The 23203-nt window shown below is 35.4% G+C and overlaps 2 protein-coding genes and 1 long non-coding RNA gene across 3 annotated transcripts; 2 read left to right on the forward strand and 1 right to left on the reverse strand.

Annotated features, from left to right (window-relative positions):
• The first annotated feature begins 10057 nt into the window (after positions 1-10057).
• LOC125479503 lies at positions 10058-10577 on the forward strand. The gene is made up of 2 exons (XR_007260073.1): positions 10058-10256; positions 10379-10577. It is a non-coding gene; the product is annotated as an uncharacterized LOC125479503 (long non-coding RNA).
• Positions 10578-15768: 5191 nt separating this feature from the next.
• LOC125479453 lies at positions 15769-16943 on the reverse strand. Its single transcript, XM_048588729.1, has 4 exons — positions 16901-16943; positions 16344-16813; positions 16104-16262; positions 15769-15792 (listed from the first exon to the last, which is right to left on the reverse strand). The coding sequence occupies exons 1-4, from the start codon at positions 16941-16943 to the stop codon at positions 15769-15771; spliced, it is 696 nt and encodes a 231-aa protein (XP_048444686.1).
• Positions 16944-21366: 4423 nt separating this feature from the next.
• LOC125479454 lies at positions 21367-22775 on the forward strand. The gene is made up of 2 exons (XM_048588730.1): positions 21367-21592; positions 22489-22775. The coding sequence occupies exons 1-2, from the start codon at positions 21367-21369 to the stop codon at positions 22773-22775; spliced, it is 513 nt and encodes a 170-aa protein (XP_048444687.1).
• The last annotated feature ends 428 nt before the right edge of the window (positions 22776-23203 follow it).

The raw sequence follows: 23203 nt of genomic DNA on the forward strand, positions 1-23203 counted from the left end.
ATCTTGAGCCTTATGGATGCTACAAAGCAATCGAGACATTCGTATTTAGACATGTTGCCTTGACAAACGTGTCATCAATGTCGCAATGATGGATATGTCTTATTTGCGTGTGCACGAAGAAAGATGAGCTGTCTGTAGTTTTCCTCATTAATTCCAATCATCGACTTAGATGAAAGGATCCAATGTGAGATTCGGGTTCTTGCAATTTTTCCTTTGAATGAATTAATCTTTTACATGTTGATTGTTCTTTGACGAAGTAGTTCTACTTAGATTTTTAAGCCTGTTAAAGTATAATACTTAGGATTTCTCATCCTTTGCTTCTATGTTGTGGAATATGGTTTAGTCCGCTAATCTTTCTAAACTAAGGTAACTTTTGAGTGATGAGTATTGAGGCGAAACATAAGTTTGTAGGTCCAGAACAAAGCTTGAAATCCTTCCAGGTAAAGTTAATTACCTTCAAAACTAAGTGTTTGTAAAGATTATCGCTATGATAGTCGAAGTAACATCTTACTTCACCACTGAGTACTAAGCCCATGAGAAATCTTTTGCTCAGACTTGCTTTAATGCCTTGATCGAACTAAGATTAAGAAATCGTCAAATCATACCTGGAATGCCCTACAGATTTCATGTGTCTTCTGTCGGATTTGTTTAATCATAAATTCATTTGTTTGTTCACCTTGCCCCGTTACGGGTTTGACGATTTTAGAGGTTGCAATGTGCTACCGAGAGGGGGATTACGTCACAATCCAAATTGCATGTCCATCCAGTATATCTTAGACAAAAGTTCGTTAGGTATTTAGTTGTTCACATGTGGGTCAGAAAACACCTTTAGAATAAAATTCCTCTTGAGGATTTTCTAGTTAGCATGCCACATTCAGACTTGCTTAGACACATGGTATCGCATAACATACTTGACTTAGTATGTTGGTCTGGGATATAAGTAATCGCCCTTAGGGTCGAAGTTTAGAGCCACCACTCAGATGAATTCTAGATTGTTTTTTCGATTATTCCCTCGAATGACGTAAAGTCAGGTTTGAATGTTATAACGCATAACTTTTAGATTGTAAAAACTTTATGAAGGTCAGATGGTGCATTGTATTTTTAGGTTAAGGGGCCATGTCCCTGTGCCCGTATCCCGCATATTGTAACTGTGCTTAATATGACTTGAGCCTCTAAGCGGCTAACTAAACACTACGGAATGGGTTAAAGGAGAAACGCACAATTTACACTAATTTTCTTTCATCCAATTTCCAAGAAATCCCACATCTGACACTATCACTTTTAATATTCGGTCTTGCAATTATGTGATGTTTCAAAGTTGTATGTTATTTGAGATTTTAGGGTATCTCCAACACTGCAAAAAGGAAAGAATGAACAAACATGTGAAAGTTGTAGCATAATCAAACTCTGAAATTCTTATTCATAAAAGAATGGTGAATTGATAAGGGGGTGTGGTTGAATCAGAATAGGATTTCCTACATATCTCCGAAAAGGAGAATCAAATCACTGGTGTAGTTCTAGTTCAATGATACTACAACATAAGTTCTACATTGAGAATCATCTTCGACGAATAGCCTATGGTGAGGCATTCTGAGATGAGTCATCTATGGACTTGTCGTTGCCCAGACTACGCCATTCGAATTAGTTGTGGTTGAAAAGTTAGTATAATTATCTGCCATGAAGCCTTGTAGTCTTTCTGCAATTTATCAACATACATATAGATCTTCAGCAGAGTCTCTTAAATTTATTCCTTGGAGAATGAGGTCTAGTGATTGGAGCTTCATCGTTCCCTGGGATGGTTGTAGCATGAGGGGTTTGGTAACTTGCTTAAGAGTTGTTAAGATGTCGGGAATTGAGTTATATCCAAAGAGAGCAAAAGAAGCGTTAGGGAATGTATCATCTCCTGTTGCCATGTTGATGTTAGCGTTGACTAAGCTCTCTTGTGTAGTGCTTGTGGTTGAGTGATTTGTCGGGAGGAATATAAGTTTACTCTCAATGAATGCACAAATTGTTGGAACCAAATTCATGCACCGCTGTGAATGGTGGAGATTTATAGATCCGTTTACTTGCAAAACAGTAAACAACTGTAAGTAGTCGATAACCCAGGGGGATGGGGGGTGTGTGTGTCGGCAAAAGCTCTCTCTTATGGTCAAGTTAGTAAGCAATGTTATGAGACTCAAGCAGTAAGCAAGATAATAAGTGTGCAGTAATTGTGCTAACAAAGATGAACCCTAGATAGGTGTCTTTATACCAGTCGAGGTAAACACCTTTTAGGATAGAGAATCCTTATTGAACCTGGAGAATCCCAGAGGATATATAGGAAGTAGATATTGCTTATTCTCAAGAGTGTGATTACTTGGAGTGCACGCCAATCTTTAGATTATAAGGACTCAAAGAATATAGAAAACTTGCTAATTCCTTGCTGGATTAGGGTTCCATATCTTGCGGAACAAGTATGGTCAATCTCAGCTAAGTCGTCAAACTTCACCCACAACTCTGAAACAGGATGATTGTGGCATCACTGCTCCATTTATCTAGCTCCAACATGAAGTTGTTAAGTTCACGACCAAACTTTTAAGGTATTCGTATTTCGATACCCCTTACTCTGTCTCTTGAAAATTCATGGTCCCATAGGAAAAAAAAAGGATAAAAATGTGTTATTTGAGAGATGAAAGAAGAAACAATGAATGAAAACAAAATTCAAAAGCGAAAATAACTTCAAGCATAACTTTTTAGTTTTTTTGTGATTAACTTTCATTCTATGTGTCATTCTTTGTATCTTTCTTTTATTTTTCTCCCACTATCCTTCATTCACTCTTCTTATTCAATCATTTTCTCTGTGTACTTCTCTCCTATCACGACACAAAAATATACCAAAAATTAAAAACCAAAATCGAAATAATTATCAAACAATCTTAAACTAATGACATTGTGGACAATTACACGATACTCCACCATTGATACGAGCAGTGAGATAGGAAAAAGAAAGGTGAGTGTACGTTACAAGCAAAGTTTCTTTCCTACCAAATGATCACTGCCGTCATAGGGTTTCCTCCAATGTTGGTTTAGGTTTGTCTTTTCACTCTTTGATTAATCAAAATTAATGCTTCTACTTATCCATAGCTTAGCTGGAAAATGATGTCATTATCATTTGAATTAAAAATAAGCATCATGTCTATTTCATATTACTCATGAATAATGTGTAATGTATTCAAATCTTGATGACGGGGTTTGAATTGGAAAAAAATAAAATAAAAAAATTAGAAAGAACAAAAATCAAGTCCAATGGCGGAATGGGTTATTCAATCACAAAGTCCAAAAACCGCAATAGTTGACTATTATTTTAGAAGATTAAGCCCAATCGCTTTCTGAAAATCATAATACTAATTAATCCTTAGATTAATATAATATTAGTCACTGATGGGTTTCTCTGCATTCTGGTTCGACAAAAAGCCCATAAACTCACTGTAATGAATCATTAGTTGACTTGAATAATTAAACGATGAGATTTTAAACATTTGCAATGAAAACTTTGGTTAAGATAAGATAAGATGTAGATTGATGTACTTAAGAAATGGATTGTCATCAGCCTTGCTGAATCTTGATGGGATAAAACTTTCGAGAAAATCCGTCGGTTATTTATTCGTCTCTCTTAATGATGTGACTTAGGATTGTGCCTTCATCGAGATGACATGTATTATATTTATAGGACGGTCCCATGAAGTATTTCTTCTTGTTTATGGGATTCTCCTGCATTATTCACTAGTATTGATATTGGGGTCTAACTGCTCATAATCTAAACTACTTGTTAACACAAATTTTTTTATTAATTAAAAGAAGGTGAAAAGATAATTTGATGTTCTATCATAAAATAAAATTATGGATGGTAATGCAATTTTGCACAGACAAATTTTTTTTTCTGCCCTCATCCACATGTGAGCGTACAATATGTTTAATTTTAAATTAAAAAATTAAAATTTATACATCTTCCAATTTCTCTCTCTCTCTCTCTCTCATTTTTCTCAAACTTCTCTCTTTCATAAATTATTAAAAGAAGGTGAAAATACAATTTGATGTTATATCATAAAATAAAATTTTGGATAGTAATGCAATTTTGCACAGACAAATATTTTTTTTTCTGCCCTCATCCACATGTGAGCATACAATATGTTTAATTTTAAATTAAAAAATTAAAATTTAAACATCTTCCACGTTTTTTTCTTCTCTCTCTCTCATTTTTCTCAAACTTCTCTCTTTCATAAATTATATATATTTACACACACAATGTGTGTACTTCATCTAGTTTTATTTAAAAGATAATAATAATTTTCACACGCTCATTTTTTGTGTGCATAAACTAATTTTATGTCCTTTTTTATCTACTTATAGAGAAAAAGGTTACGAGTCTATCACACTTTTGCTCCGGCTAAAAAAGACAAACAAACAATTTATAATGATTAATCTATGCTGTTGCAAATATGAATGACCCACGTGAATAAAGTTTTACTATTCAAAGAAGACTTTGCATCTTAAGCTTGTAGGGTAAACAGTGTTAGGCTTTCATTTTTCTATGTGTTGTAGCTTTCTTTGATCCTAATGGTCATACATAAACTATGTACTCAATTATGTTTGGAGAAAATCCTATATAATGAGGTCATATTTTGACATTCTGATCATCGCTTTTCACTTTTCCTCACAGATAAAAAGATCAAAAGCAGAAAGTAATAGCTCAAGTTTCTCTTACCTCTCCTCTCCTATGTTCATTTTTTTATTAGAAAAAAAAGAAAAAAACGAACCTTGAAAAACTTGATTTTGTGACAACACTTACAGAATTACCTTACATGGGTCGTAGATGCCAAGATTCATCTCAAGGTAGGAAATCTTAGGGGCACTATTAAAAAAGGAAACATTGCATCCTCCCAAGGTCAAGTGAAAGCCATGAATTTTATTTGTCAGCACATCCATGAAGGATTAAAGAGCGAATACCTGACGGTTCATGAACCACTGACTCTTTGAAATGCCTTAATCGAATGATATAATCACCCAAAATAGTGATTATCCTAAGAGCTCGTTATGACTGGACAAATTTGCGAATTTAGGATTTTAAGTTAGTCACTGGGTATAAATTTTTGCAATGTTTAGAATCAACTTCAAAATGAAACTTTGTGAGGATAATGTCACTGAAGCATACATGCTGGAAAAAAAAAATAGTACTTTTCATGCCTCTAATTTGCTCATGCAACAACAATATAGCGAGCACGGTTTTATAGAGTACAGTTAGTTGATATCAGTACAGTACTCTTCGTGGTTGAACAGAACAATGAGCTCTCGATGAAAAATCTTCAGTCCCAATCAACTAGAACGCAATGATTCTCAAAAGTGAATGTTGCTTCCCTTGGAAAAAAAATACCACATCCTCTCATGGTAGTAACTACAGACGAGGACGTGGCCATACACAAAGTCAATAGAATGGAAAAGGGTAAACCCCAGGATTTTCATAGTTATAACTAGGGTCCAAAGAATGATTTAGTCTCAAGCTTTAAGAATGTAATCGCTATAAAGGAAAACCTTGTATGAATCAAACTTGTAGATCTTTACCATGCATCACTCAAAGGAAAGTATGTCAAGACTAATTTCATCAACCAGGCTGATCAGGTGGATATACATGGTTTAATGTTCGATTTATTTGGTCAAATGGACACAATCCCATTTGGATGTTTGTAACTTCATTGTGGAAATGAGAAATAAAGTTTATGGGTTTGATTAAATCAATTTTATGTTTTACATTATCTAACCTTTTGGTTTGAAGCTTGTAAAAGTGACATTGCAGTTTCCTTTATTATAAATAAATTGTTGAGTTTTTCCTGAGCACGATTTGTTGTGTTTTTTTTTTTTTTTTTTTTTTTTTTGTTGAACAAAATATAGTATCTATTCTAAGAAGCGGAGGAGTGGGCTAAGTCTTATACTGGGCTAGCCATAGTAATGTGATTCAAATTCGCCTTTGGGGAGAATCGAACTTAAGACCTCTCACTTACAAATGAAGAAGAATACCACTAGTCCGTAATACTAAATGGTAGAAATTTGTTTAGTTTTAAAGATATACGTTTAAACGATACTACATTGAAACGAGAAAGGCAGATAATGTGGAATCTATGCATTATCTCTAATGATACCCTGAAGGGTACATTATATTGGAGAAGTTGCGCGGTTTATCGAGTGGATTGTATTATCTCTACTAATTAATAAAACACTCATTGTCAACCAAAATCCTATAAAATTACCAGTTTAATCCTCTAATTAAATTAGAACATGAATAAGAAATATGAGGTAGAAATGTAATTTCACACAACCAAATTTTGCTGTTTTTTTTTTCAAAGCCTCACCTACATGTAATCATAACATATCTCTAATTTAAAAAAAAAAAAAATAAAAAAAAAAACTTCCCACTCCCACATTCTTTATCACTCTCTTCCTCTCTCCTTCTATTTCAAAAACAAAAATAAAAAAATTTTCTCACACTTTGTGTGTTCCCATATGCTAGTACATACATAAAGATAACTAAAGCACATAATGTCGTGAACCAGAAGTTCATTAGTCCAAAAATTTACATGCTTTTGTATGACCCTTGGCTTATCCAGGATCCACCATGATGCAGGATTATTACCAACTCTAATGGGCAACCGTTATTGAACAGACATATTTCTGTAGCAAATGATAACCTTTGCATGGCTTGTAATTAAACCATCTCAATCAGATTGATGTTGAATCCCATCATTTTTTCAAAGAATTCAAGGAGATAATTGTGGGCCTATTCAACTATCTTGTGGACCATTTCGATATTTCATGGTTTTTATTGATGCATCTACTTGATGGTCACGTGTTTGCCTCTTGTCTATTCGAAATGTAGCTTTTGCGAGACTTTTTGCTCAAATAATCAAATTAAGAGCACAGTTCTCAAATCATCATATTAAGTCATTTCAACTTGATAATGCAAAAGTAAAAAGTACGAGTTTTCCTCGCCTCTCTTCTTTATGTTCATTTCCCCTTGTCTAACACAAGTAAATAAACTAAACAAAGTATTACATTGTTCCCGTTCCACTTCATTCTCTAACAAAGGTTCGAACATTTTGTCTATTTATAACATATTCAAAATTGAATATCAAAAGTGGGACTTTTAGTCGCAGCTAGCTAGCCTTGATTTTGAAACTATTCCATATTGTAAATTTACAATATAGTGTATATAGTGTAGTGTCTGCATACTGGTCACATTTTATAACAAATTCTCTTCCTATGGATCCCTTTTATTTGGGTCTTTGCAGCTTTGCCTAATATTGTTGCCGGCTTCCACATAAACGGAAAGACTTCTTTTAATTGACATGAATGCTTCAGAGGAATTGACTGATTTTTTATTTTTCAATCATTCGAAGGAGTACTAGCAAATTTTTCGTTTGAACATTCTCTTTTTATCTTTTTGGCTTTTATTTTCATCTTGTAATGATGGAAAGCAAACCGAACAGTGTATTTTCGACGTCACATTTTAAAGATCAATTCTGTTCAAAATCAACCAAATTTAAAATTAATGGTAATCCAACAAATAAACGAACATGTTATTCATCCAAACACTAAAAATTTGATGACGTTCATCTAATAGTTAAATGAATTCTAATTTGATTCACTTTGTTTTTGTAGTGTTGATATTTAGAGAGTGAACAGATAAGATAGAACTAGAAAATTGGACTAAAGAGTTCGGTAACATCCCCGTTTGTTAATACTTAGTTACTGTGGCATAAAACTTGTATCGGCTTTGTTCATGTGGTGCTCTGCAGAACACAATGATGTTAGCTAGATATTCTTCCCTTCACTGGCTTAATTTAGATTTTGGACATATCCAGTAGGATCTTGTCAGCCTTTGAAGACTTTAAGCAATGCGAATCGTTTTCAGTTGGCCCCATTAAAGATAAGTCATTGTCATTATGGTCCTTAGATATGGAGCCATGAATTGAAGGCCATTAATTGTTTGTTGTTATGCCCCAGACAATAGCCATTCATAAGTCACAACCCACTCTACTGGAAGAGAAATTTTTCAGTGTGATCGGTACTTGAAGTGGTACACCATATATTATTATATAAATGGTAGGATATGTGTGTTAAAAAGTTAATAACTTAAAAAATAAAATTTCTCATCACTTATATAAAAACACGTAGTGTACTATCCGTGTTACAATCACGATAAAAAAATTCTCCTACTGGGCCATGCCTTCACTGATGGATAGAACACAATATCGAACACCAATGATATTCTTTCACTTCGGTTTAGCTAAGTGGGGTTGGCATGTCCGTAAACGAAGGTAAAAACTTATTTGGAGTGTTCTTGATGCATGACACATGATAATGCGAGTACGAGAACAACTTGATTCAAGAGGAAGGATTTGTTTTCTTTAGAGTTTATATAGTCTATATATAAATGTCCATACACTTCTCATTACATAAATTAGTAAACATAAAGTACTGTTACAATCATACTAAAAATTTCTCAAAAAGGGTTGAAAAATAAAACATTGATCATCAAATTTGTACACATGTTATATTTTAACTGTTCTTCCTATTTCTTTTTGTTTTTGGTCAATAACTTCTTGTCACTCAATTGTTACTACATTGTGATTCATGTCAGTTTTTTCCTTCAAAGAAAACAGCTAGAAATTAGTTCAATTTTTTTTTTTGGTCAAAATTACAGTAAGAACGCAGTATAAAATTGTGTAAAACCCTCCTCGTCACTATTAAAACTGTGTAATGTGTAATGTGTATGTATAGTAGGGTCACAGATGAGATTGCTCATGACTTGTTCAACCAAAACCAAAGATATATGCTCATCTTTAACACAACCTGATGGAAACTAAAGGGTGTGTTACTCGATCATTGAATGAGTCATGTCAGCAAATGACATATTTGCCTCTAGAGTAAGCTCCAAAAACTTGAAAATTCAGAAAAATGTTGGATATTTTTTAATTATTCCTCATTAAAGAATTTAATTACTTTATATAGACACATTAAGTTACAAAGGCTGGATTGTAATTTTCGTCTTAGACCTCCGTTATTGAACCGGCCCCGTAACTTTGGTAAGAAGAATAATGAAACACAAAATATTTGAATCAACTAGCTCATAGTTTGGTCCTGTGAAAAAAAAGGAATCCTCTTGAATTCGAATTCTCTGCTTAGTTCTATCAAATTTTTCTCGACGATAAAAGAACAAAAAGAATAAAGACACAACATTATGTTTGACTATCTTCTTCAGTCTGATGTGCTCCAATAAATGACGTACAATTGGTGCTTACATATGTGTGACCACTAAAGCGATGTTCATATTATTCAAACTAATTCAAGAAAGAAAACGTAAGAATTTTGATAGAAAATTATGTGCCCATTAATGGTATAATTGAAACCATTACACACACGCAATTACAGCACACAAACGTACAGTTCTCTCTCTCTCACGTACACATAAGTCATACAATCAATGGAATTCTAGCTTAGCTAGAGACTAGGGCTCCTTGTTTGTTAAGTAATGGGGGCTTTAGCTAGTTGACTCTGACTCTTCTTGTTCGTTTGATGAAAAGAAATAAGATCAATGACGGATCGACGTTGATGGTGCCCTAGCGTTGATCACTTTTCTACGCTGCATGCATTTTTCCAGTATTCTTTTGCTTTTAGCTGGTTACTCTGCACATATCATATTTGGACTTGAACATTGAGAGTAAATATTGTTCTACACTTTCATATACACTTCCATTTGTATCCCAACTTAATCACCTACAGTTGACATATCTATTTGGTTTTGTTACAAAAGGCATTGGTATAGTTAAGAGTAAAACCATTTAGGACTATCAGATATTTTACTTCTCTCCTTCTCTCGCTCACCTTTAAAAACGTATCGACAATATGGCCGACTCATCCTTTGGTTGGGGTCAGTGGTAGCCAAAACCTTTCAATTCTCAGTCCTCTTCTCTCATTCCCCAACCTTTTCTCCTTTTTCTTACCTTATCTTACCTTGCTATGTCTATTTTTCGCGGTTGTAGTTGGTCTGAGCCTCTGTCTCAGTGTTCTCTTAGCTTTGTTTCAGTTTACTCTGAACTTATCTCATATTTGTCATTTTTCTCTCTAAGTATCGTTCCTCATCACATATCCTCTACCATCTACCTCTGCTATTCAACTCTTTGGATGTTTCCTTCAAGGATGTTATCTGGCAGCACTCCTTGGTGGTTAGTTGCTTTTAAAGTGTTTTTTGCACTATTTGGTACGATTATGGTAGCGCTTATAGCACGGATGGCGTGTCTATCCACATCGTCTGTTGATCCATTTGGTTCATTTGTCCTTCTTCTAGGTGGTGGCAACTTTGCGGCGATGGTGCAGCTAATATGGTGGAGGCAGCTGTTTTCTTTTATCAGTTCTCCGGTTTTTTGGCTTTTGTATTGCTATGGACTGCCTCTTTTGGGCCCACTTTATTGTAATTTCTTTATGTAGACTTGGGCTTTGTTTGACTGTTTTGGATTCTCTTTTTGGATGGTTTTTACCTTTTTATATCTTTCTCTTTTAATGAAATTTAATTAATTGACAAAAAAAAAAAAAAAAAATAGTGAAACAATTTAATATAAACTATAATTTAATATTTTCTCAAATTTTTGATATGAGATGCATTCTTCAGTTTCACTGCTTAAATCAGGTTTAGAAATATATATAAATTTCAGCTATACCTAGCGGTTTGGGATGAGATCAGATAAATGGTTGAGTTTCACGTGAGAAAGATTAGTGTATTGTTGTATGCACCTGTGTGAGCACTCGATTGGCAACGTAACATGCATACATGGCCTTCAGAAGGAAGGAAAGTGTCTTTATAAATGGCGGATGTCGCATTGTTGCAACTGCCTCTCACATTGTGGGTGTTGAACCTATAAACATTTAACGATCCCACATCATTTATGTGAAAGCTGGCACAATGCATCTTAAGTTTTAACAAGGGGTAGAGCCCGCCTCCATAAGTTCATATTTGGCATATATGTGACGTACCAAGAAACTTTTGGGGAAAATACGTGAGATTCTGTTATGCAATTGAAAATGTATCTTATTCATCTATATTTATTCATTGTGTATATTTTTATAACGTGATGAGAGATGTAGATATAAAAAAATGTTTCTTCGATTGCACATAAAAATCTCCAAATGTTAAATCCAAGGACCGTTCGAATATGGTCAATTGGCTATTAATCAACTGAACATAAGAGGGGATGTTCCCTGGGAAAGCCTTCTTTTCTACCTTTCCTGTTGACTTGCTCAAGAAAGTCTAGTAAATTTAAGGGCGGGAGATCAAAAAAGCCTTGAGTACCCCACACAAAGGATTCTTGATGGCTTCTGGTTTCTGTCCAATAACCATGATTAAGTGTTATTCTCTCTCTCTCTCTCTTTTTTTTTTTTTTTTTTTTTTCAAGGGAATCAAATATATATGGAAGTATTTGTGGCCTTAAAAGGAGTAAAAAGCTGCACTGTCCCGGGTCACCAATTCACGTTCGCTTGTGGGAACAACTTTTGCATGTGAAAGATACTGCCTTTTTTTATCATTTGATAAGAGAACAATTTAAATGAAACGATTATATTGTCATTGTAGTTTCATATATGTCAAATATGCGACATTATATATAGAAGAAAAAAAACTTATACATATTGCTGAATATATCGTTAGCATGCACGTTGATGGTGTACTCGTTGTAAGTTCCTACTCTTATATGAGGTGAAAAATGAAGTGGCTGCTAGGGAAAGTATATGTCATGGCTTGTATTTTAATTATTAATGCATGTTTGACGGCAAGTGGGTTTTGTCCAAATGTTCAATCCGAGTAGTTGAGGTGCATATAATTAAGCTGGTTTTCCTTGAATAGTAATTTATTTGCCTTTCAAAGTGCTTGAATGTCTACCATTTGAGTGGAGGAGATCAAAATGTTTGAAATTCTCACCTACAATGTAACTGTACATTTGGAAGTGATGGCAGGGTGTCATGCATAAGCTACATATATAAGGCAACTAAGCCTACTAAGGAAGCAAATACCAATTATGATTATGAGTGGACAACACAGATCCACTTCTTGAGAATAACTATCTTCCCTGTATAGGTTTATGATTGAAACTGTTTGAAATTTCAACCTTCATTTGAAGATGATCTCATGTGGAGGATTAAATAATTTGTGATTCAAATTTTTATTTTTTTATTTTTATTTTTATTTTATTTTTTTGAGATGTTTTTCAAACAAAGATTAAATAGATTAAATATTTTCTATTATCTGATTTATACAATAAAGATACGCAATTTACAAGTAGTGATGTATTACCTCGTAAGGAGATTCAAGTATTATGCAATTGTTATTGCCTAGTTGTCGAAATAAAGTGTTAATTTAGTATCCGAAAAGTAGATGAACTGATGAAGTAGTGAAAGGTATTACAATTTAGTGTAGAACTAAGGAAGAGTTTAAGGTATTATGGGGTATGCTGAAAATAACTCGAATCCGTCCTATTTTATTCTTCTTTGTCTCTCCCTCAAGTGACCTATCATATGGGAGGCAATGAATACAAAAGTCTTTCTTGTAAAGGTAGTCCTTCACGTAAATTACTTTGAATAGGTAAATCAATCATTTATCTTTGTAGATCCAACATTAATCCTCTCATACCTACTAATTGGTGTACTTGGGATGCATTTCTCTAGTTCCCAAAAAGGACATCATATGGACTGGATTAAAAGGGTCGGTCATCCTAAAATTAGGATTCATTCCTTTTTGCAAATATTCACTTGTAGCATACCATATCTCAATAGATTGGCGTAATTTTTCTATTGTGTGTACATTTTCATAATGGCATTAGTACGTAGTAAATGAAAGGGATGATATAACCCTAGCTATTGAGATAGTAAGGACCGGACCTAAAGTATTCCAAATTACGCTTGAGTGCTAGGGTTAAATCAAATAAAAGAACAAACAGGATTAGGGATCTTTCAGTTTAAATCAATTCTAAGAAAACTTTTAGCTAAAATTCAACCAAAATAATTTTATAAATACCACCATAATGCAAATTAATTACATGATTGTCATTCAATCCTACAACGTTTTTCGACCAGCCAACTTTTCCTGGGACCAGTTGATCAAATTTCTAGCGACTGGCTGATCACACTGGCAGAGCTACACCCACGACTACAATGGGCTGTAGCCTATAGGGAGGAGTTTTACAAACTACAACTATAATAATCTATATATGAGCTTATTGTTGCTTATTGTAGGTATAATAGCCCACCCAACTTTTGCCAAAGCTATTATTTAATATTTTTTTTAGTACAACGGTATATTTTACACTAAGGGGAGGGGGAGTTCGGTTAAGCCAGACAATGGGCAACCTAATTTGGTATCGAATTCGCTATCCACGAGTTTTGAACTTAAGACCTGTCACTCACAAATGAAGAGGAATACTACCAAACCGTAGTACTGAGTGACAATATGTTTTCTTTTTGTACAAATATTATCTACACTAAAGGGGAGGGAGGTGAGATTAGCCTCACAATGGGCTTGCAATAATGCGGTTCAAATTCGCTTTTGGTGAGAATCGAATCTTAGACCTCTCACTTACAAGTAAAGAGAAATACCACTAGACCGTAGTACTAAGTGGCTTAATATGTTTCTTAATTCATAAATAATACTTCTATTACCTTATATATTGTTTTACTATTTTTAGGCTAAAGGTAAAAATGGTAAATTAATACGTAATTAGGTTTTCCTACTCCCCATGCATTTTACCTTATTCATTGAAAACAAAAAGTCCCCTCTACTCTCTTCGACAAAGCTACGTTGCTTTCCCAAGAAAAGAAAAACTATAAATCACCGTCAAATTATTTTCTAGTTCAACACTGGGTAAGTTCCTCATCTCCTCATTTAACTTATTTCTTGATTCAATTGTTAGGTTAATTATTTCTTTGGTCCTTGAATTTGTTATTAGTGTTAAAGATTTTGAGAATAGTCCTATGTTTCATGGTTTTTGTATTTGTAACTAATAAAAAGATCTCGGCGTCAATATTAATTCTAATAATATTCCATTAAGATTTAAAGGGCACAACTTGAATTTAAAATATATGTAGCTCAGGTGAATTTAATTTGTACAGTATTAGCCTAGGAAATCGTGGTGTGAAATTTTATAACTGTTTATATGAAGTTAATAATATTGATTACGTTCGTATAATAAAATTGAAAAAATCATAGACCCGTATGAGAGTCTAATGGATGTGCGTGTAGACGTAGTATGAGTCCTTACAATTTAACTAATTCTTGAATAGTCTAGTCTGGCAAATGGTGAAACGTGGAAATAATTTGATAAATCCATCCTAATTTTGTCATGGAGCCAAAAATGTCAAATTAAGACTTGCTTCTGATGGCTTCAATCTGTTTGGAAATTTTTTGCATGAGTACTACACTTGGGTGGTGGTCATTCTTCTTTATAACTTGCCCTGGAGGTGCACTAAAAAAGAATTTATGATCACGAGTCTTTTAATAACCAGGTCCTAGATCACCTAGTAGTTCAATTGATCTTTATTTGTGACCGTTGATAGATTAATGGAAAAATGGTCTACGAACGTATGACAAGTCCACTGGGGAAATGTTCACTCTGTGATCTGGAATTATGTAGACAATTAATGATTTTCTAGCTTATAATATGTTGTCAGGATGAGGAAGCAGAAAAGTATACCGACTGTGATTAAAGGTTCACTGATGTAATATTATTGTGTACTAAATAAAGTATACTATTAATTTAATTTAAGTTCACAATTAAACAAGTAAACTTTTGCCCTAACGGAATTTCGACAAATATCGTTGGGTTAAGTAATCTTTCTTGAAGGAATTATAGAAACTCATTGAGTACACATTTCAAGGGTTTAGAATATCAATTCTTCGAGCAAAGTTAAAGAGTTTTGTCGAGCAAGTGTTTAAGGACATTTTTACATACCCAATTCCCTCGAGGATTTTCACAGTCGGCGAAACTAATTTGAAAATCCAACCATCAATGTAGTTGGTATATACTACGAGATTGTATAGGCAAAAATCACAAATAACAAACTTTCAGGTAACCAGAAGAAATTCTTCGACGGTTAGAAATGAAAAATCAAAATTTAACGGCTAGTTTAGCTTCGGTCATGATGATAGATCATCAATTTAAAATATCTTGATGATAGATCATCAATTTAAAATATTTACAATAGTAGTTACCATAAAATTGTACGTGTGATTTTTTTATGAGAATTTGTGATTTATATTATGAATGTGTAATTTATGTTGTGATTTTGTGAATTGTATGTGTGAATTTTTACAAGAATTTAGGTTGGAAAATTGGGGAGATTGGGGAGGGACGGGTTTGGGAGGGTGGGGGGGGACGAGTTTAGGAGGGTGGGAGGCAGTGGCGGATCTAGGAAAAATATTTCGGGGAGTCACATGTAAAAGTTTACAAGCTTTTCTTAGAATATTTCGGGGAGTCACATGTAAAAGTTTACAAGCTTTTCTTAGACGCATAATAACCTTAAAAATTAAACCATAGTTCCATCATTCATAACTTATAGAACAAATAACAATACAAGTTACAATAGTCCCCGATGCGTTGTCAATGGAAGAAAAAACATTGCTCTCAATATAAACCACTATGCTATGACTCAACTATTGATCTCCTATTCGGTAATGCAATGGAGTCTTCACAATATTCATAGCGGAAAAAGTTCTCTCCACTGAAGCAGTAACAACAGGTAGAACCAAAGCCAATGTAATTAGCAAATACACATGATTATATACTCTAGTCCTCCCCGTCTCCACCAATTTTTTTGCAAGACTGCCAATTCCTTTCAATTGAGAAAATTCACTACTTAAACGCATATCAAGAATATAATGCCCAAGTTGATCTTCAAGTGCCAAGAGTTGACAAGTAATAAATTCATTCGGATAAAAGTGAGCAAAACAAATTAGCTTTTTTTTCATCAAAAGCCGAGAATGAATCATTCGGGCTCAAACTAACCAAACAAAGAAGCAACTTTGTATTTACCTCATCAAAGCAAGTATTTAATTCCACAAGTTGCTTATCAATGATAGCAACAAAGAGCTCCACATGATAATGATGGAAGTTTGTGATTCTTTGAGCTCCACGCCGTGATCTCCCTTGAGTAACATATCCATCATCCATGCTAGGAATCTCAATATCATGCTTGTCACAAAATGAAGACATTTGATCAAGCAAAAGATGAAATCCATTCTCTCTCATGTTTTGTAGTTGTTGCTTACATACCTTGACTAAAGTCATAGCATTCACAATCTCTTGATCTTTCTTTTGTAATTCTTGTGACAAATCATTTGTAACCCCCAATATAGATTTCATTAAGAATAGGTCAAACACAAATTCAAAAGATTGCATATCTCCCAATGACCTATTTTCTTCTCCTGCATTATCCATGGAACTATCATCAACAATCATTTCAAGCACTTTCACCACGGAACCAAACATGGAAATGATACTAATCAAGGTACCATAACGTGAGTTCCAACGTGTGTCACCAATAAGCTTGAGACTAGTTTCTTGATTTAAACCCCGGCCCGTTATAAGACAATCGTTTTCAAAAGCTTCCATATGATTATTTTGTAATTGCTCTCTAAGTGCATCACGATGCTTACAAGATGCTCTAACAATAGTAGCCACACTATTTTCCAATGTGAAAAAAGTGACAATATCAACATTTCCCTTTGCCACTGCAACAAGAGCTAGTTGAAGTTGATATGCAAAACAATGAACATAAAAAGCACAAGGATTTTTTCTTAATATCCTTGACTTAATACCATTGAACTCACCTTTCATGTTACTAGCTCCATCATAACCTTGTCCTGGTGGCATGGAAATACTCAAGGTCCAAAACTATATATGTTGTTTTGACAAAGTAATATTTATTAAAAAAATAATAAGAAGAGCCATTCTTCTTTCAGACATTTTATCAAACAGTTGGAGGGCATGTATGAAGCCAACTCTAATCTTTAAAAGGGCAGCACCTAAGGTATCCATGGACATTCATCAAAGTTCGGAGGGTTAGCACCCAAGTTATCTATGGACGTTCACCGAAGTTGGGAGGGGGGGTCAGCTGACCCCTCATGTACCTCAATGCATCAGCCTCTCTGGTGGGGGAAGGGGGCTTGGGAGGTGGGGGACGGTTTGAGGTGTTGACGGGTTTGGGAGGGTGGGGGATAGGTTGAGGAGGATGAGTTGGTGGGGGATGCTAGGAGGACAAGTGGGGTGAGGAATGGATGGGTTTGGGCGAGAGTAAGTTGGACGATTACAAAATTTTGGAAAATATTAATTACAATTTTTAGATATATTATAAATTAGTAGGGAAATATTAGAAAATTTTAAGAAAAATAATATATTTTTTATCTATATATATTAAGTGAGCATATATTATAAATTTGTACGAATTACTAGAAATTTTTAGGAAAGTTCGGAATTTTGAAATTGTTTGCAATTTTCCTATAGATATCGAGATCGTGTAATATCCGCATAAGGTTCGAAGGAAGAGTCAAGGTTGAATACAACCCACGACATTTGTGTGCACACCCCGAAGTCCATGCAAGGTTGAGTCATGCAATAGGAGCCATAATCCGCATGAGGTGCCCCATGAAAATCTTTAGATGGAGAAACATCTCCTCCGAGGTGAATCATGTGTTGATGGAAGAACTCTAGGTAAAGGTGTTTTTTAAATTTAGTATTTTTAACAATCTTAATTATTTGAGATAATTACTTATTTAATTAATGTATTTATAAAAATGCACTTGTTCTTTGTCTATCTCAGAACAATTTCGAGATCGACCTGGAAGTATCAAAATACATAACCCGGCTGTGAAATGAACGGCTCATGGAGTAGAAGTACGAGTTGTGCAACCACTCCAAGACTTTAGAAATTCATGATCAAGCTCTGACCCATCCGCTCTATTGTTTGGAGTATAGAATGGACAAGTGACACTGGCTCTACGATTATTTTGAGAATTTTTAAATTCTCGAAATGTATGTCTTCCGGAGTAAAGCAGTTGGATGAGTGAAGCAGTTTTCAATCGAGAAAAGTTGTTCGTTGATGGTTTTCAATTTTGATATAATTGTACAAACACTTTGGCATTATTAATGAATAATTTCTTTGTTAATATTATGATATTAATATAATTACATTTAAATATAGTGTAATATATTTTAATTTTTTTAATATTAAATAATGTTTGCCTGACGAATGTACATTTTCAATTTTATTTTTGGGAAAATTACAATCCCCTACAGTTTTTCTATATCATTTAGATTAAACATTTGTGTGACATCCCACATCGCCCAGGGGAGTGATCCTTATATGTATATTCTCATCCCTACCTAGCATGAGGCTTTTTGGGAGCTCACTGGCTTCGGGTTCCATGGGAACTCCGAAGTTAAGCGAGTAGCGCGCGAGAGCATTCCCAGGATGGGTGACCTATCGGGAAGTTCTCGTGTGAGTTCCCAAAAAAAAAACCGTGAGGGCGAGATTGGGGCTCAAAGCGGACAATATCGTGCTACGGTGGTGGAGCGGGCCCGGGAAGTGATCCGCCCCGGGCCGGGATGTGACAATTTGGTATCAGAGCCAAACCCTGGTCGCGTGTGTGCTGACGAGGACGTTGGGCCCCTAAGGGGGGTGGATTGTGACATCCCACATCGCCCAGGGGAGTGATCCTTATATGTATATTCTCATCCCTACCTAGCACGAGGCCTTTTGGGAGCTCACTGGCTTCGGGTTCCATGGGAACTCCAAAGTTAAGCGAATATTGCGCGAGAGCATTCCCAGGATGGGTGACTCATCGGGAAGTTCTCGTGTGAGTTCCCAAAAACAAAACCGTGAGGGCGAGATTGGGGCCCAAAGCGGACAATATCGTGCTACGGTGGTGGAGCGGGCCCGGGAAGTGATCCGCCCCGGGCCGGGATGTGACAATTTGTGCCTTTTTAAAATTTGATTAAAGTGCTTTCACCAATAGTCACCTCTATTTTTTTAAATTAAAATAATTTTTAAATCTATTTTTTTATTTGCATGATGCACTTTTCCTTATTTAGTGAAGATATTAGTAATTAAACTATATTTTATCTTCTTCCAAATATGTTTTTTCGATCATAGTTTTTTTTTTTTGGTTATGCAAACATTTAATATTATTTCTTTTTCCAAATGGTTTTTTCTTTTTCAAATAGTTGGTGATCAACATAAAAGCTCCGTATAATTTTTTCAATTTTTTTGTGAACTTATATTTTTTGCTGTTTTTTAAGTATAGTTGTTGACGAATTATTATTAGGTACAATACATTACATATGTATTATCTGTGGGTATGTTTGAATTTACAAAAACCATTAATTGGTACGTTTATTTGCAATTTTAGTACGTTTAATTTGATACATATTATTAATGTCACATCCCGGCCCGGGGCGGACCACTTCCCGGGCCCGCTCCACCACCGTAGCACGATATTGTCCGCTTTGGGCTTACCATTCCCTCACGGTTTTGTTTTTGGGAACTCATAAGCAACTTCCCAGTGGGTCACCCATCATGGGATTGCTCTCGCGTACTACTCGCTTAACTTCGGAGTTCCAAAGGAACCTGAAGCCAGTGAGCTCCCAAAAGGCCTCGTGCTAGGTAAAGATGGGAATATACATTTAAGGATCACTCCCCTGGGCGATGTGGGATGTCACAATCCACCCCCCTTAGGGGCCCGACGTCCTCGTCGGCACACCACGGCCAGGGTTAGGCTCTGATACCAAATTGTCACATCCCGGCCCGGGCGGGATCACTTCCCGGGCCCGCTCCACCACCGTAGCACGATATTGTCCGCTTTGGGCTTACCATTCCCTCACGGTTTTGTTTTTGGGAACTCATGAGCAACTTCCCAGTGGGTCACCCATCATGGGATTGCTCTCGCGCACTACTCGCTTAACTTCGGAGTTCCAAAGGAACCCGAAGCCAGTAAGCTCCCAAAAGGCCTCGTGCTAGGTAGAGATGGGAATATACATTTAAGGATCACTCCCCTGAGCGATGTGGGATGTCACAGTTAATATTGGTACATTATTTTTATTTTGGTACGTTTTAGTTTGTACACATTGTGTATTGATACGTTTATATTATTCTCAATCCTATTTTCTCTTAACGTACTAAAAGAAAAACTTATTTTGGTACGTTTGATTTTGAGGGATTTAAAAATATTTTAAACTGTTTTGGAAAGAAAATATCTTAAATCGTAGATAATTATTGCTAAATTGTAGCATTATTGTGAAAATAAATTGAATCTAACCAACTTTTTTTTTTTTTTTTAACAATTATCTCTAACGGAGGAGAGTGTAATCAAAAGGCTAGATATAGGAAATTTGTTACAATATAATGTGCATATATAACCAAAATTATGACAAAAAAAAGTTTAATCAAATCACTTAAAGGCATGAATGTTTGATCTAGAAAATTCAAAACTGAGGCGCCTATATCAAAAGATCCCTTTATTTTTCTTAATAAAGCTTACTTGACGAAGCTTTTGTAGGGTAAAATAAGGTTTATAAATTTTTTTTTTTTTGTAAATTTAAACTTCGCCCGAGGAAGGTAGTTTTGCACAATGAAATGGTCGTCAATATTTGAGTCAGGCAAAACTACATTGTCAGACAAATTCAAAATCTCGTCGGATAAACCTTCGAGCAACAAGCTTTGCCCAATGGAATTTCGTCGTAAAAAATTTTAGGCGTCAAAACAATGTTTTACGCGACAAAAGTATTCCGTGTGGCAGGGTGTTTTTTATTATTTTTTTGGTAGTGTAAATGCAAGAAACTACTTTGCATCTGTACTTCTGTTTTTGTATTTCGGTCTCATTATCAGCGGCGAAATATAGGCCCAAAAGACACTGACAATTGTCTCGTGTTAATAGTCGACAAACAGTTTAATTTTAAATTCAGTTAGACACTGACACTGACAATGGTCCCGTTGTCAACCAGAAACAAAGGGGAATTTTTTGTTGTTGGTGAAATACCTCGCTCACCCTTTCCTGATTCGACAAGGAGAGCTTCTTATTAAGTTCAGATTCCGAAACCCTAGTTACTTCCAATTCCTTTCTCTCCAAGTAACTTAGCAACCCTCCATCCTATTCCTATTCGTAATAAGATTGTTCTATTCCTACTCCTATACACAGCGCTTATAAATATCACTAGTCTCTTGCTCTCTCTCCCCATCAAAACTTAAGCAAACATATACAGAAACAAGAACCAGTACTTCACTTTTCTTTTTGTGCTTGCAATGGCCGGACCCCTTGTGCCTTATGCTTTCTGCTTCCAACCCACGGACCAACAGATCATCAGTTTCTTTCTCTACAAGATAGCGGTTAAGCGTCAGCTGTTACCGCCACCACACGACGAGTATGTGCATGAGGAGGACCTCTTTGACTTCAAAGAACCATGGGAGATTTGGGAAGAATATGGAGGAGATCAAGACTTGTATTTCTTCTGCGAGTTCAAGAAGACCGGTTTGCGCATCCATCGCAAGATTGGGGAAGGCACTTGGAAAGGAACATGATCTGGTTTACAATGAGAACGGAAACCCTAACCCTATTGGGAGGAAAAAAATGTCCCGGTAGGAGAATCGAGGGTTGGAGGAGCACGGAGGGTGGATTTAGATGAATTGGTGCTGACGGCCGTGCTCTAAAGGCCTCAAAGGATCGCTACGATTTTCCTTTTGTGATTTGCCGGCTGCGGCGGAAGAATGACAGGAGTGGCGGGAAGAAGAGAAACAACTGATTATTAAGTGATGAGAGATTATGGATTAAGATACAAATTAACTGATGACATTGAAAATCTGTAACAATTTTTTATAGAGGTTGTAATTTCGTTTCTTCAGTAGTATTATTATATGTAATATGTTCAATAATATAAAAGTTACATTTTTTTACACAAAAACCTCAGTTTAATCAAGTTGTGTGGTTAGTGTTGAAATTTCTCACATCCTAAGAATGAGGCAGAAAAGAAGTTTAAATATCCTAAACAAGCTCCACCTAATACCAAGGTCTTTTGTAATAAAACCCACACATATCGGACAATACATGTGGAAATTAATAAGTTGAGGATAGTATCGGTATTATTGGAAGTGAGTTTTTAGCTCATCTCTATGATAATTTGACTGGCCCATCTCTATGATAATTTGACAGTTAGCAATGTGCCTTCACATCAATAACCAATTACCCAAATTTGAATCCCTACTTCTCATAGTTTAGATGAATTTAATGTAACAAAAATATCTTACACGAGATTTGTCTAAACTTCAAGTTATTCAAGGATTAAGATTTAGTTTCCTATTTCTTTAATCTTTTGTTAATTCTACTTCTATTTTTTTGTCTCACTATCCGCAAACTGTTTGGAAGTGTAGTCTACAAACAGTTTACGGATCATTTGACGCATAAACAGAAGGGACATATTGCTCTTTTGTCACGGAAGCACAGCAACCGCATGAAACTCATCGCCTTCAAAAGCCAAAGCAAGATTGCTACCAGATTGAAGTTATTCGACGGTCGACCAAATACATCGAGCAAGGAACAAGGCCTTGCATGGTGGCAATTTCCACTCGTTTGCACAATTTCTGAGTTGGATAACAACTTCTACAACGGGTTGCCTTCGAATCTCTCCGGCGCTTGGACTAGGGGCTCAAGGACGTAGAGCTGGCCATTGCGGCGTACTGCTCGGAACTTCAGTATCTTGCGAACCCATGACCACGTACGTGCAAAGTACCGAACAACACAACCAGGATGTGAATCCGTAACGGAGAAATTTGGAAAAATACCAAAATCTAGACCTTGTATAGAATTATAACCATTAATTTAAGCTTATCATAATTATGCCCAGACTTTGATATAAAGTACTAATATACTCTTAATTACTAAAATCCTTTACAAAACGAAAAGCATCATCTGTTTTTCTTTCGTGTTCTTGATCATCGCTGCTGACATACCTCCCTTTCTCTCGACTTCTCCCTTATGGAACTTGAAACCCTAAATTCCAATGCCAAATTAAGGTTGAATTGAATTGCATTGCAGATCAGAGTGATTGCCGAAATTCGAAACAAATTAAACAGAACCCTAGAAAAT

The sequence above is a fragment of a genome, unplaced genomic scaffold (genome assembly GCF_019419815.1).
Source record: "Pyrus x bretschneideri cultivar Hongxiangsu unplaced genomic scaffold, Pyrus_bretschneideri_v1 Contig29, whole genome shotgun sequence".
Classification (NCBI taxonomy): Eukaryota; Viridiplantae; Streptophyta; class Magnoliopsida; order Rosales; family Rosaceae; genus Pyrus; species Pyrus x bretschneideri.

Coding starts and splice junctions, on each gene's coding strand:
- LOC125479453 (XM_048588729.1), bottom strand. CDS start 16,943: ATGCCACCAGGACAAGGTTATGATGGAGCTAGTAACATGAAAG. Junction 16,814..16,900: donor TGGAGCTAGTAACATGAAAG/GTGAGTTCAATG, acceptor AACTTCAACTAG/CTCTTGTTGCAGTGGCAAAG. Junction 15,793..16,103: donor TAAATACTTGCTTTGATGAG/GTAAATACAAAG, acceptor TTACTGCTTCAG/TGGAGAGAACTTTTTCCGCT.
- LOC125479454 (XM_048588730.1), top strand. CDS start 21,367: ATGGCCGGACCCCTTGTGCCTTATGCTTTCTGCTTCCAACCCACGGAC. Junction 21,593..22,488: donor CTGCGAGTTCAAGAAGACCG/GTTTGCGCATCC, acceptor TTGGAAGTGTAG/TCTACAAACAGTTTACGGAT.